The sequence below is a fragment of the Hyperolius riggenbachi genome, chromosome 2 (assembly GCF_040937935.1).
Source record: "Hyperolius riggenbachi isolate aHypRig1 chromosome 2, aHypRig1.pri, whole genome shotgun sequence".
Lineage (NCBI taxonomy): Eukaryota > Metazoa > Chordata > Amphibia > Anura > Hyperoliidae > Hyperolius > Hyperolius riggenbachi.
In genome coordinates this window covers 139,924,480-139,940,243 of record NC_090647.1, presented here as the reverse complement: position 1 = coordinate 139,940,243, position 15,764 = coordinate 139,924,480, and the positions used below count along the sequence as shown (strand labels likewise).

Below are 15,764 nucleotides of genomic sequence, written 5' to 3'. Positions count from 1 at the left end.
AGAGATGAGACCAGGATCTTGATGGAATGGGTTATGGCATAAGATGACCCCGGGGGGCAGCCCGGGACACCTTATTTCTGGCACAAGTGGCACAGGCTGCCACAAAAGCTTTGCAGTCCTTGTTAATAGAAGGCCACCATCCTTGTTAATAGAAGGCCACCACACATGACGGGACAGGAGATCTAAGGTTTTAGTTTCCCCAGGGTGCCCTGCCAATTTAGAGTAATGAAATACCTGAAGTATCTGAAGACGTAAGTGCAAGGGTACAAAATCAACTCCAGGAGGTTTCTCCCTAGGGCCATCTTGTTGGAAAGACTGTAGTGACTCATACAAATCTGGAAATTCTTGAGTGTGGGTAGCGGCCAGAACACAATGTGTGGGCGCAATCTTTTTAGGAAAAACGTCTTGAGGTGTTTCAGGTTCAAAGGTTCTGGATAAGGCATCAGCCTTCACATTCTTGGACCCAGGTTTATACGGGATTACAAAATTGAAACGAGAAAAGAATAGTGCCCATTGTGCCTGCCTGGGATTAAGCCTTTTAGCCCCCTCAATGTATTCCAGATTTTTGTGATCTGTATAGACTGTAATTGGATGAATTGCTCCCTCTAGCCAGTGCCTCCACTCCTAAAAAGCCTTTTTGACTGCCAGCAGTTCTCAGTTACCAATGCATTGTCGTAATTGCGTTCTGCTGGAGAGAAGAAGGCACAGAGGTGCAACCGTTCCAGACGACCGGAAAACTGAGAGAGAATGGCTCCCACCCCCAACTCAGAAGCATCAACCTCAACAATAAAAGGCAAGTTTACATCAGGGTGAGTGAGGATGGGAGCAGAGCAGAAAGCTGTTTTCAGGTCAGAAAAAGCTTTGTATGCCTGCGGAGACAAGTTGACAGGATCTGCATCCTTTTTAGTCAAGTCAGAGGGGCAACCAGAGAGGAAAAATTCTTAATGAATCTATGGTAGTAATTGGCAAAGCCAATAAACCGTTGAATGGCCTTGAGGCCTTTGGGTGGTGGCCAGTCCAGTACTCCTGACAGTTTTTTCTCATCCATAGACAATCCAGTGTCTGAAATAACATAACCCAGGAAGGGAACTTGTGTAACCTCAAACAGGCATTTCTCGAATTTAGCAAATGAGGAATTCTCCCTCAGTTTTTGTAGAACAAATCTTACAGGACTCCGATGTTCGGACAAAGAATTAGAGTACACTAGAATGTCGTCCAAGTAGACAACCACAAATCTCCCCAAAACATTCCTGAATATGTCATTTACAAAATCTTGGAAAACAGTGGGTGCATTACACAGACCAAAGGTCATTACCACATATTCGTGACTGTCCTGAGTGTTGAAGGCTGTCTTCCACTCGTCCCCTTGACATATTCTAATCAAATTATAAGCACCTCGAAAATCCAGTTTGGAGAATATTCTAGCCCCTGATACCTGAGCGAATAGGTCATCGATCAAAGGCTTTGGGTATCTATTTTTTACCGTAATTCTGTTTACCCCCCTGTAATCAATAAATGGGCGTAATCCACCATCTTTTTTTTCTACAAAGAAAAAGCAGGTGCCGGCTGGTGATGTGGACTGTCTAATAAACCCCTTTTCAAGATTTTCCTTAATGTACTCTTTCATTGCCAATTTTTCAGGACCTGTGAGATTGTAAAAGATGACCTGGCGGGGGCATAGTCCTAGGTAATAGGTCAATGGGACAATCATAAGGTCTATGCAGAGGTAATTTGTCTGCGGATTGGGGAGAAAATACATCAGAAAAATCTAAATAAGGTTGCGGTAGAGCAATCTGTTTAACCTCTAGACTAAGAAGAAGGACACCCCTTAAACAAATGTCTTGACAACGACGTGACCAGCTGGTAAGTTGTCCTGTACACCAATCTATGTGAGGGTTGTGATACTGCAACCAAGGTAGTCCTAATACAATAGGACTGGACGGCATTCTGAGCATATACAACTGAATTTTTCGAACTTGTACTGATATTTCAGGTGTAATAGAATTTTTTTTTTAGTCTGCAACGGAGTATCGTCAATAGCTGTGACATAAAGCTTGCTCTGCAGAGGAATGGCAGGAATACCCAGATTGGCTGCCAAAGTGGTATCAATAAAGTTACCTGCCGCACCGGAATCAATAAAGGCTTCTGATTGGAATGACTCATCATTCCAATGTATAGTCACTGGCAATAAAATCTTTTTTTATTTTGAGGGGAAAAACCGCCTCGCCCAAGTGAAGTTCCCCAACTTCACCTAGGCTCTGGAGTTTTCCGGAGCCTTCTTTGCAGAGCAAGTTTGAGAAAAATGACTCTTCTTACCACAATACATACAGCGTCCCTCCTGCCTTCTCCTAAGCTTCTCTGCAGGTGACAATCTGGAGAAGCCCAGTTGCATGGGTTCTTCACCTGACCTGAGGTTCCCTGAGATGGAATAGACTTTTCCCTGACATCGGTGTCTAATCCGTCTGTCAACCTTGATGGCCAGAGAAATAGAATCCTCTAGATTCCTAGGCTCAGGAAGGCTCACTAATACATCATTTACATAATCGGCTAGGCTGAAGAGAAATTGGTCTAAGAGCGCTGCCCCACCCCATTTAACTGATACAGACAATTTCCTAGACTCAGCCGCATACTCCTCAACAGTATGCCTACCCTGACGCAAGTCTCGTAATTTAGGAGTAGCTGTGGCTGAAATATCAGGATCAGCATAAATGGTTGCCATGGCATCAAAAAAACTTTCAACCGAGGATAGGGCTACTGGATGATCTGGATTTAATCCATAGGCCCAGGTTTCTGAGTCACGCTGCAGTAAGGTCTTAATCAGCGTAATCTTCTGGGACTCTGTTCCCGAAGATCTAGACCTGACCTCAAAGTAGGACATACATCTGTTACGGAAATTACTGTCTTCAGAACGTGAACCCGTAAACTTTTCTGGTAACGGCATTTTAGGCTCCATAATTGGTGGCGTAGGAGCCAGTGGAGGAGTTTGCTGATTATTGACATTAGCAGACAAATTTATTTGAGCGAGTGTGTTAGACATCTGGGTCAACTGTGTTTGCTGAGTAGCAACTTGCTAAGTGAGGTGGTTAACAGCACCTGCGAGTGTCAAAATCTGGTTTCGCAACTCCTCCATATTTTTTAATGGGCCTTGATAATATCACGCTGATACATGATAGGGTATAGCTTATTCCTTAGTATAAACAACCATTTACCCCACCCCGAAACCTCTTAACACTACATAATAACACACAGACTACAATGGCAACTTGGATAAATTTAGGCCAAAGCAGCCCGTTTATTTAAAACCAACAATATATATAGTCCAACACAACAATCTCTTAAAAGAACATCTTCCAGAGAGCTGGGGTGAGGGGTCCGGAGTTACCTCTTTTAAATAATAGCTTGTACTGGCATGCAGCCTTGTGACCGGCCCCCACCGCGTTCACCGGTTCGGGGACAGCTGCATGCTCACCTGGTTGATAATCTCTGCTGATCAGTAACCCTCCGGAATTTGCCCCGCGGCAAATCCCCTGTCCAATCGATCCCACCTCCGGAACCCCCTACCCCTCCACCACGAGCTGGCATGACCCCTTATGCCATCGAGGCCCCCAACCTCAATGCTCTCTGGATCCCATCTTCAATTCCTAGGGCCCACAGATCTGTCCCCACCGCATTCAAGTGCACCCCATCCCCCCTTAAATATAGACTGCTGTCCTCCTCTAACTCTCTGTGTCTAATGGCCAGACCCCCATTCCTGATCACAAACTTGGAAACCTCCTTATTGAGCTTAACCCTGGCCTTGTTAATTTTTTGCACCGATCGTGCCAGTCTCCACGAGGTGCGGGCGACCATATCCGACCACACTATTATTGTGGACGGGAAAGACGACCTGATCCTTAAAACATCAAATTTGATGTCTTTAATGATGACCCTAGTAGATCTGGAGGCCAGGTCATTGCCTCCCACGTGTAGCACAAGTATATCGGGAGCTCTATCAAGCCGAGAGAACCGGTGCAGTTCAGGTAGGACCCTTGACCAGAGCATCCCCGGGAAACCCAGCCACCTGATACAGACCTGGTCGCGCGGAAAGCCGAGCTGCCGACCTTCCGGCCTCACGTCGGCCCGTTTGGCCCCCCATTTCACATAGGAATGCCCAAATATCCAGACCAGGATCTGTGCACCTGAAAAGAACAAAATATACTACAGAAAACTAAACCATAAACTAAAAATCACAGCCTACACTAAATGAGGGCGAACATAGGACCTGAACCGATCTGACTCCCATCTCCCAATCCTCTGAATGACTTCCTCACTCATACCCCACCGGGACGCTTCAGTAGCCGCCCCAATCCTAAACGAGTGGGAGGCAAATTCTGCCGGGCAGGTGCCAACGTGCGTAAGGCACTTACGAAATATGGCGGTAAATTGAAATCTGGTAAGCGGGACGCCGTCCGCGTGTGAAAAGAAGGCAATCGCCCCCGGGGAACGGATGGCCATAAAAGATTCTGACACCAACCGCGGGCAAAGAGGGCCCCCTATACGAAACAGGGAAATCGTCCGGCCCTTACCCGACCGGTCTGTTTTGGAACGCCTGAGAAAAATACAAACCGAATCCTCCTGTAACGAGACGTCCGCTGCCCGGATGCCTCCCACTGTTCGTTTGCTTGGGCTGACCAGCTCACCTACTCTGAAAGCCCCAAAAAAGGCTAATGTAAATACGGCCTTAAATAAACTGGCCTCGTATTCTGACGAGCATACCCTGCCAAGCGCTCCTACTATTAACCCTAATAACTCAAATGTAACAGGGCGCCTGGAGTCCCTTTGCACCCACCCCGCTCTGTAACCCTTCAAAGCCTGCCTGACCCTAAAATCCTTTGTTAAGTCCTGCAGCCCTCGCAATTTAAACAAGAACGCCAGCGCTGCTACCCTTTTATTCATGGCCGACACTGACACCCCTTCCGAGAAACATTTTCCCACAAAATATAACATCAAACAAAGCCTGTCATCGTCTGAACTGCAGTCTCCCACCTGGTACACCAAGGCGTCCCACGTGCGCCATATGGCCGTGTACGCCGCCCATGATGCTTCCGATAAGGACCTGCTGATCAAGTGGGATACTGCCCGAATGGAACTCCCCACATCGCCACTGGACAGGGCACCCCAACTTCCTCCGCCGCTGGGGCCGCCGCCCGGAACCTGTCCCACTGAAATCGAGACAACGCGTCAGCCGTGACATTCTCAACCCCGGGGATATGTACAGCACAAATATGAACGTTTGCACGCAAGCATTCGAACACTAACTGGCGCATCAAACAAATGACTGGGGGAGATGACGCCGAAAATTTATTAATCGCTTCCACCACTCCCATGTTATCGCAGTTAATCTTGATGCGCTTGTTGGCCAGGTGACAGCCCCAAAGCCGCATTGCTACTACAATCGGGAACAATTCCAGCAGGACCAGGTTAGATGTAAACCCCGCTTCCACCCACGATTCGTCCCAAGGGGCAGCACACCACTTACCCGCCAGGAATGCTCCGAAACCGTGTGCACCTGCGGCGTCGGTAAAGAGTTCCACATCGAAATTACTTACCACATCCTGTAACCACAGAGATCTCCCGTTGAAACTGCCCAGAAAAACAGACCATACTTGCAGGTCCGCCCGCAGTTCCGCATTCAACCGAATGCTGTGATGCGGCGCACTCTTCCCTGCTGTTGCCAAGGACAACCGCCTGCAGAATATACGCCCCATGAGCATAATTCTGCAGGCGAAATTCAATTTGCCTAACAAGGATTGTACTTCTCTCAGCGTCATTTTTTTGCACAAGATTGCCGCCGCAATCGTGTTCCTCAAGTCGATCACCTTGTCGTGAGGCAACCGACATTCCATTAATAAGGTGTCAATAGTGATACCTAAAAAATTTAGGGATGTCGTTGGCCCATCTGTTTTGTCCTCTGCGAGAGGGATCCCGAAACGACCGCAGACATGCCGCATAGTGGCCAGGGAATAAGCGCAATCGGGGGAACCCGCCGGCCCTAAAAAGAGAAAGTCATCAAGGTAGTGGATGATCGACTGAACCTCTGACATGTCTCTCACCACCCATTCCAGGAACCCACTGAACTTCTCAAAATATGCGCATGAGATCGAGCACCCCATGGGGAGACATTTATCCACAAAATACTCACCCTTCCAAAAGCATCCGAGCAAGCGGAAGCTTTCCGGGTGAACGGGTAACAACCTAAAAGCTGCCTCAATGTCTGTTTTGGCTAACAAGGACCCAGGACCTAACCGTCTAGCCCACCTAACTGCCACGTCGAATGACGTATAGGCCACGGACACTTCTGTGTCCGGGATCCCATCATTCACCGATGAACCCCGAGGGAATGACAGGTGGTGTATCATGCGAAAAGACCCCGGCTCCTTCTTTGGCACAACTCCCAACGGGGATACCACTAGATCGTCCAGTGGACGTTCCAAAAAGGGGCCCGCTAGGCGGCCTGCCGCCACCTCTTTCTCTATCTTGCGGGTGACTACTTCGGGAAGCTCAATAGCAGATCTCAAGTTCCTAACTGGACTACCGGCTGGCAACTGACAATAACTCGGGATAACGAAACCAACGGAAAAACCCCTACGTAAAAATTCCGCCTCCTCCGATTTCGGATATCTATTTAGGAACGGTTCCATCTCGTGCAGCTTCACTGGCGTCGTCCCTTTTTGAAGCAAAGTCAGAGGACTTTCCTTTCTTTTTAAAACATCTGGCCGCGGCGTGTGATCCCCCGCAGCCTGAACACTCATGCCTGAAACGACACGAATGTCCAAAACGGCAGGACCCTTCATTAAACTGCCAGCAGACCCCTTTTCCTCTCTCGGTCCACGGTCCGGCTGGTGTTGTGCCACTGCTCTGACCGAGAAAGGACTGCGTTCCCCTTGTCGGGATCATGAGGCGCATCCAAGAGTGGATGTCCTGGTGGTCCCATCGTACTGCGGGCCTCACTGCCATACTTTGCCGGAAGAGCTCGTCGTATCGCAGCCATGCATTGCCGCCGTAAGACCTTTGCGCTTCACCGATAGAATCCATATACCCGAACAACGCCGAGCAATTCTCCGGTTGCCTCTCACCAATGACACTTGCCAGAATTGCGAACGCTTGGAACCAATTCTGGAAAGTCCGAGGTATCAGCCGATAATGCCGCTCCTCCTCCCTCTTTTTTTCGTCCGGCTTCCCCTTGTCTAAATTAAACTTCTCTAGTGGTAGTAGTGAGAAAATCTCCACATACTCACCCCTCCATATGCGCTCTTTCACCTCCAACTTCAAATGTGACCCCAACCTCCCCCTAAAACACACATACATTTCCGCATGAGCGGCATCTGCCATCCGTACCAACCCCGGGTCCCCTGCAACCACTGGCCCCCCGGCTGGAACACCCACTGGAGCCACCAAACCTGACTGCCCCGCAAGAAATACCCCTGGTGTGCTGCTAGCCTCGGCGACCGGAGAGGACGCCAAAACCTGCAGTGGGGCAGCTGAAGCATGCGCTGATCCACTAACGGCCGCTACGGCCGGCGCTGTAGCCTGGGGTAAGGGGGACCATACCGCGGTAGGCGAGGAATGAAGCGCAGGCGCTGCAACAGGTGCTAACCCTGAGGGTGTTACTGTTGGCAAGGCTCCCAACGCCCCAGAACCCCCTGCCCCTTGCAACCCCCCAACTGCCCCCCACAACCAACTGGCAATAGCAATAAGGGGATTGGCCTCACCTGGCTGTGCTGGACCGGCGTCCCGTACAGCCGTCTGTCCTGATCCAGCCGTCAGCGAACTCTCCTCTGCGACCACCGACTCATCGTCCGACGGGGACCCATGTTCAGGGCTGGGAGTGGGCTGTCTGGTGCTGGGGCCTGCATCCTGCTGGCTGGATCCTCTGCTGCTCCTGGGCGCACCCTTCTTCCCATGTCTTCCGGAGGGCCCGGCCGGCCCCCCCTTTCGCTTCTTGGATGCGCTCCCAGCCCCCTTGCGATGTGGCTGGGCCGCCGCCGCACCTGGGGAGGTGGCGGCGCCCGTTGCCTGTGGATCTGAGCGCTGGGCCTGCTTGGCCCGCTGCGCAGAGCGGGTGCCAAGGGCCGCGGAGGATCCGAAAGGTGGCGCCGGCGGTGCGGAGGCCTCAGATGCGGATTGCCCACCGCCGGAGGAGTTCCGCCTTGGATTCGGATTCCTCCCGGCAGCCCCGCTTTCAGCCGCGGATGTGCGCTTAGCGGGGGGTGCCGGAGGGTCCCCACGGGGGCTCCCGCTGCGTCTCTGGGTCGGGCGGTGCTCCGGGCTGAGCCGCTCGGGCGGCCTGGACTTCCTCTTGGCCCCGGCCGGCTGGCCTGAAGTGCTGGGGGCCATGGCTGCTAGTTGGACCTGGACCCAGGTCGGACCCCTGGTCGTCGCCTCCTCTCTGACCCGGGCCAGCAAGTCATCCAATCCCTCCATGTCGTCAAAAGCAAGCGAGGTGAGCTGTGGCAGGCTACAGGCAGCTTTCCCCTACACTTGCTAAGAGGCCAGACTCCGCCCCCCTCTTTTATAGACTAACCCCCACCCCTCTATGTCAGTCCCACAGCCCGGGAACCTGAGCTCCTCCCCGCCTAACTATTAACCCCTTACTATCCGGTCAGCTGCCCTATCATGTGGGGGCCCTGCACATTACTCTGCGCTACAGTTCCTGGCCCCATTCTTGATGAGGTAACGTACAAGTGTATACACAAACAGTAGTATGTAAAGCATAGTCAGGATCAGGCCGTAGTAGTACACAAAGTCAGAGGTATCAAGGTACAGAGTAGAAAGGCAATATCATAGTCAATAAACAAGCAGGGTCATACACATAAGTCAGATGTCAGTTGTATTGTAAGGATCAGGCAATAACGAAGTCAGGGACAGGCCGAGTCTGTATCAGATGCAGTGGTACAGAAGGACAAGACAAGAGCGAGGTCAAGAGGCAGGCAAGAGGTCGGTACACAGATAAATATACAATAAGATGTTACTTCAAAATATTATGATAATATATCATATAAATTACAAAAAGCAAGACTGACTAACTAGAGTACATATATATTGTGCATCTACACAATATATTAATGTAGCTCTCGAAACTCACTGACTAGGCCAAGAAGCAGCGAACTGATTAGTATCAAGGCCAACGAGCAAGTGAATACCTAGGAGGCAGAGCACAAGCCCAGCCCCAAGAAATGACAGCACCTCCTGCAAAAAGGTGTCAGCTGATGACATTACCGCTGACATCCCATCAGACGCGCCTCCTCAACCTATAAAGACAGCTCTGAGCTGCGCACATCCTGCAAGAACCAACATGCCGACCCACATCTATAGGGGAGTCGGGGAGGTCATCATTTGGATTCAAGTCCACAGGGGAGCCGGGGATGCCTTTGATCAAAAAGGAAGAGGAAGCTTCCTCCAGCTGCTCCAAACTATCAGAGTAGCTCGTAGAGACCATACCAGGTAAGTTTGTTACCTTTGCCTAACCACCCCCCGCATCACCCAGTCCCATGCACGCCTCCAGGACTTCTCAAGAGCTGCTCCAACACTATGGAACTCCCTACCTCCACCCATTAGGGCAGCCCCCTCCTTCAACATCTTCAAGAAAGCCCTCAAAAAACTCACCTTTTCACTCTGGCCTACTACCCCTCACAAGTGCTCTAAACCCACAGCTGAACTCTGGTCCCCTACCTTTCGTGTCCTTACCTCTCCCTCTAGATTGTAAGCCTTTGGGCAGGGTCCTCCTCCTTTTGTGTCCTACCTGATCATGCACCTCCATTACTGTAAACCCATGCTATGCATCTGAGTAAACCTAACTTGCCTAATCTCCATGCTCCCCTCCAGTGACTAAGCATTACCTTGTACTCATACTCTGGTCTTTCTTGTATTTATGCAAGTACACTATAGAACCGCACCACCACTCGGCACACAGTTTTACACTTTATGAGGGACAGGGGGCTAGCTCTGCATCTGTACAATTGTGGTAGTCATCACCCCAAACTTTGCCTGTGTATGGCCCACTTAGACAGGCTAAGAGACGTGCAACTGGGATACAATAAGCAAGAAAACACTTTTGCAAAAATATTCTAACAACAAGGCAAGCCGGGCACTGTCACTTCAATTGCTTTTAATCCTCTTCATGCCCAAAAAGTTACACAGACAACTTGTCATATGGCGATACATCAAACCTGTTTGTGCAGTGATGCAGGGGTGTACAGAGTGCGGGTGACCAGGATATGAAAGGACGGCACTACAGCCGTTTCATGCCGGACTGGCGCTTGCTCACGTGCGTGACACATGTATTGTCATTTTGCTGTATGTCACCCCTAAATATTGTCTGTAACCTAAACTAATGTCCAGCGCTGCGTAATATGTTGGCGCTTTATAAATCCAATAAATAAATAAAATAATGTATATAATTTAGCATATATCCTCGACTATAGGGACTGGATTGGCAGGGACTATAGGCAGGGACTGGATTGTGAGCCCCTCTGAGGGACAGTTAGTGAAAAGACAATATACTCTGTACAGTGCTGCATAATATGTTGGCGCTATATAAATACTTAAATAAATACTATAAGTCAAGAAATTAAGATATAACTTGCTAAATAAAATTATAAGGGCTGATTTTGATGCGAATAAAGCCTCGTCCACACGAGGAAATCCGGTGGCTCAATTAGCCGCCGGAACGCCTCTTCCGCATCCCCGCGCGTCCCCGTGCTCGCCCGCGCGTGCGTTGGATTCTATCCCCCGCTCGTCCCAGCCGGCACCGCTCATCTTCCGCTCGATTCCCTGCCATTGTCCCCTCGTGGGGAACGAGCAGGGAATCGGCGGTGGCAAGATCCGACCTGTCGGATCTTATCAATCGAGCTGCATCAGCAGCTCGATTGATAATACACATCAGAGCGTCATCTACGCGTGTAGATGAGGCTTTAGACTCAAATTCCCCATCTTATTGACCTGATCTTGGATTAGCGCACTGGCCAGCATGCTTTAAGAATAAGATCCCACCTCCTACCCTTGAACCCACCCCAATGGGCCCGCCTCTCTTTATCCCCCTGCCATGTGAGCAATTAATGCAGAGCGCTGCAGCAGAAGCCACACAGTAAGTTCAGCCCTGGGCACCGTGTCCTCATCTCCATTCACTCATGCCAGTCAGCGTAGATAAGCGCCCCTCAGGAGCAGGAGGGAAGCTGATCTACGCTGACTGGTGTAAGTGAGATGAAGAGAATGTTCTCGATAGGGAAACCAATTGAGATTGCCTTTCTGATTGACCAGTTCTTTAAGGAACGATCAACAATGCGCTCATTCATGAAAAAATGGGCACTACAGCTTCTCTGTTTTCATACAATAAGACCTGAAAAATGTGATTGACATTCTGATTGTTCACTAAATATTTTACCATTAATGGGCATGTTTAAGGTAACCATCGAAGATACAATCTCAATTGAACAATCTTTGCATATTTATGTAATTTGAGGAACTACCTAAAATATCCACTCAAAAGTATATTCACTTCATTGACGCCACTAGATTGAACAATCAAGATGATATCATGGATGGGCACCTTTACAGGAAAAGTAATTAGATTGCTGCAGGAATTCTGAGTTCAGTCAGTCCTGCTGGAGAAGCAGCATTGGGTGCATGTGGACTTGCTGAAGACGGGAGACCTCATAATCCATTACTGACTTAGGATTGCATTGTGGACAGCCAAGTGGAGAGATCCTCCTCACTTTCATGCATAGTGAGTGCATTGCTGTGTATTCATCTGTGGAAGCAAAGTGTGATATTTGATTGAGCATGGATTCTGAGGAAAGTTACTGTCGGTTTAACTACCCAGTCTCTCAAGGAATGCATCTGAAAGCAGGCTGAAGTATGGCCATAAGTCCACTTTAAGCTGAACCCAAAGTAGCAACCTACCTACTGTATCTGTAATTAGCATTTACAATTCACCTTTCAACCATGTGTTTAAGATATGACTGGCTGGTATGGCATACTGCACTTTACACATCACAGTTGTTTTTCAATGCCCTACTATAGAAGACAATATGAACACTTTTCTTTACCTGAGTAAGAGTGATTCCTGCAGTTTTGATTTATGGTGTTCTATGAGCTGGCTTTGGAGCTCCCAGTACTGCCACAAAGTCACTAATGAACGTTGGCAGATAGGAAAGAGGGATATAGAATAATTTGGCATCCCATCCAGCAGAGTATCTTGTCCAGGGGTAACAAGCAGTCAGTGCATGCTCCATACAGTCTGTCACGGTGGAGATCTTGGAGGACCATAATAAACTCTGATTATCCAGTAACCACATAACTAAAAATAGACACAACATAACATTTACAAACATCCTAGTGGTAACACATTTTACATGAAAATCACGAACGTGAGCTGTGTGAATCAGACTTTTTCATTTTCTGCCAATCACACACATATAACACTAGCTCTGTGCATACCTTGTATATTGGCAAACTGAGCTTTAATTTGGTTAGTATTGGTCATATTCCTGGTGGCCTGGTATCAGTGCTTTGCTTATAAATAGGTTGCCTTCTTTTTAACTAATATGAACTTTTTTCAGAGACACCAAAGTGAAATACAATTGTTTAATGCAGCTGAAAAATAGAGGCAGTAAAGGCAAACCTACATCCTCTTGAGGAAGAAGACTCAATGGTGAGGTTAAGAACTGTAATATTATTGATCCAAATGAACAAAACTTTCAGAGTGTAATGATCTGCTCTGCTGTCTGCACAGGCAGACAGCTTTTTGACCAGTTTTTAGGTCTGAGTGCTGCAGGTCCCTGGAAAAAGAGACCTGTCTTCACTCTGCAAGTTGCAGAGTTGCTGTTCTGGTGAGGAATTTGCATCCACTTGTCATGCAAATTGCTTAGCTGCTTCCTTTGATGGCTTGCAGTATAAATACCATTTTCTCCCAGAATTCCCTGCTGGTCATGAAGGTTTGTTCCTGCTAACTTGCCTGGAGTCTCAGCCCCCTTCTCATTTTAGGCTATTATTGCTAGCTTAGAGTAGTTCCCTTTGGGAGTGCTCCTTGCATTCCTATTTAGTGCAGTCAGGTTTGTGTTATATTTGTACTGACTATTCTGTCTTGTCTTGTCCTTGCGATTGCACTGTCACCAGCGGTTGGCGGTAGTGAATCATTTTGTCTTTCCGTTGCGATTATTCTGTCGCCAGTGGCGGCTGACAGAAAATCGCTCTGTCTGTTTGGATCGCACTCGCCCTAGCGTTAAAGGCGGTGGATCACTCTGTATTCTGTCTTGGAGTTTACCCTCAGCTGCGGTTGCTGCTGGTTACTCACCCTGCTCTTGGCATTCCACTAACAAGCGCTCCCTTCAGTTAAAGGCACCTCTAGCTACTTAATATAGAGGTTCTTCTAGCTACCTAATACTTGGGGGCACCTCTAGCTACTTAATATTGAGGGTACTTCTGGCTAACTAATACAAAGGGGCACCTGTAGCTACCTGTGGCAAGGGAAGTAAGGGAGAAGTGACATGGACAGCCAGCACACATGTGGTGCAGTTTGGCGGGGGTTTGTAGGTTCATGGAGGCACGGCCAGTTCTAGACTTTTTGCTGCCTGAGGCAAACTTGTGAGGATGCGTCCCCCCTCCCCGATTTGTAATGATCACACAGCACCCAACAATTTGCACTGCACATTATAGCTGCGGTGCAACCCCACAAAAAATAAACATCCTCAGTATAGGTACGTAGGTAGGTATCCAGCTATAGGTGTCCCATGTATAGGAAGCCAGGTGTAGGTGCCCCCAGTATAGGCCAGCCACACATATGTGACCCTAGTATAGGTAGCCAGGCATAAGTGCCCCCAGTATCGGTTAGCCAGGTATAGTTGCCCCAGTATAGGTGTCATCAATATAGGTAGCCAGCTATAGGTGTCATCGCAATAGGTAGCCAGCTATAAGTGCCTCCGATATACGTAGCCTGCTATAGGTGCTCCCAATATAGGTAGCCTGGAAGGGGGAGCTTGCTAGCACACAGTTGTGGAGAGGGGGGCCCAACCCCCCCCTCACCTGGGGTCCCCCCTCCAGAATTTAGCATAGTGGGCGGACAACGACTCACCTCTTCCTGGCGTCGGAGCTCTGTGTGTCACGCGTCTACTGTCTCCAATGCCAATCACTGTACTTCTGCTAATCAGAGAGTACAGTGAGCGGCATTGCAGACAGAAGACCAGTGACACGCAAAGCTCTGGCGCCGGAACCAGGAAGAGGTGAGTCATTGCCTGCTTGCCCACTGCTGCAGTGCTAAATTCTGGAGGGGAGGGGGGGGGGGGGGGAGTTGGACCCCTCTCTCTGCTTCTGAGTGCCCGCAAGCTCCCCCTTTCTGCGCTGCTACCCCCTCCAAGTACTAGAGGACCCACTAGGGATTTTCCCGTCTCTCCGGCGGCCCAGTCCGAGCCTGGCAGCCAGGAGGGAGGGGGGCAGAATGCTGCCTGATGTCAGGATGCCATCTGAGGAAGTGGCATCACCTGTCATAATGGACGGCCCAGGGCTACATATAGGGCGAAGTCTAAGGTGCCAGGACATCTGTGCCCATAGGCCCCTATATTGTACTGAGTATAGATAATCTATTTACTCAAAACAAAGAATGTAGCTAAACCGACAATAATTAAACAGATTATTAAATGTTCAAATGTTAGCTCTGAAATATCCAGGTAAAGATGTTAATACTGCATTGCATGTTGATAATTAGTGTAACTGAACATAACTCTCCCCCTATTGACCCCCCCCCCCCCAAAAAAAGAAAAAATAATAATCACTTTAGAATTTATCATCAATTTAGCGGTTGTCTAGAGTAAATTAATTATCTGTTCATAAAATTGCCTGGGTATTTCTGTTTGGTTGAAAGAGTGATGAAAGACCTTTGGAAAAATAAAAAGGATGTCCAGTTACAAGTATCCTTTTCACCTTGGATATATTATGAGCTGGTTAAATGAGTACCTTCATAGTGTTGTGGGCCAGACCACCAGCTTGTGGAGAGTGCATAAGTTGGCTGTCCAGGCTCACAAGGACTACCTAACAGTGGTCACATGGGTGCAGTAGAATGATTGCCAAAGATGACTTTACCATAGTTACTTACACACAACCTAGTTCTGCTTTAAGACAGTTGAACACCTGAGAATTGTCAGTAGGTTGTTTTGAACCTACTTCCCCCACTACCATGAAGGTAAACCAGAACTCATTGGAGTGTGTAAGGGGCTACAATGGACCAAAAAGCCCCCTTACTAAAATGCTATGAAAACTAAAGTTTGCTTTCTTAAAACAGAAAGTATTCACAATAATTCAGGTAGGAGTGAGCTCCGAGATGTCTCCCAGTGCATCACTGCTGAAATATGCAAATTATCCATTGTTGTCCCTGTGAGCTAACCACACCTCCAGATCCACTAAAATGCAATGAGGGGTCAGCTTTTTAATATTACAGTTAGAAATAATAGGACCCAGTTTCAAAAATAATTTTGGCCTCATCCAAAATATATATGAAAATCTAATAAGCTACAAAATCCTAAATTACATCCAAATCATTAATTTTTTTTAACCACTTTGCACCTAGGCATTAGTCCAGGGTGTTGGATCCTGGTACTGCCTGATTAATGAGCAGAGACATGTGCTAGCATGTGCAGTGTGCTTATCTACAACCATTGACTTATATTCACGTCCTTCTGGCAAATCAGGCACCAGAAATGACATGAATATACTGTGCAGACAGCACAGAGTGG

The 15,764-nt window shown here is 48.4% G+C and overlaps 2 protein-coding genes across 7 annotated transcripts in view; both read right to left on the bottom strand.

The window, feature by feature from the left end:
* Positions 1 to 15,764, bottom strand: part of LOC137545841 (retinol dehydrogenase 7-like) — a 95,751-nt gene that overhangs the window by 10,997 nt on the left and 68,990 nt on the right. The gene's annotated exons all lie outside the window — the stretch shown is intronic.
* LOC137545840 (retinol dehydrogenase 7-like) overlaps positions 1 to 15,764 on the bottom strand; it is a 63,890-nt gene that overhangs the window by 10,997 nt on the left and 37,129 nt on the right. For 5 of the 6 annotated variants that reach the window (XM_068267525.1, XM_068267528.1, XM_068267530.1 and 2 more), the window contains exon 5: positions 12,087 to 12,337. In XM_068267525.1, coding sequence (XP_068123626.1) covers positions 12,117 to 12,337 — 221 coding nt within the window. In that variant the 3' untranslated portion in view covers positions 12,087 to 12,116. Of the gene's footprint in view, positions 1 to 12,086; positions 12,338 to 15,764 lie in introns of those variants that run through there. The other variant, XM_068267529.1, reaches the window with a different exon arrangement.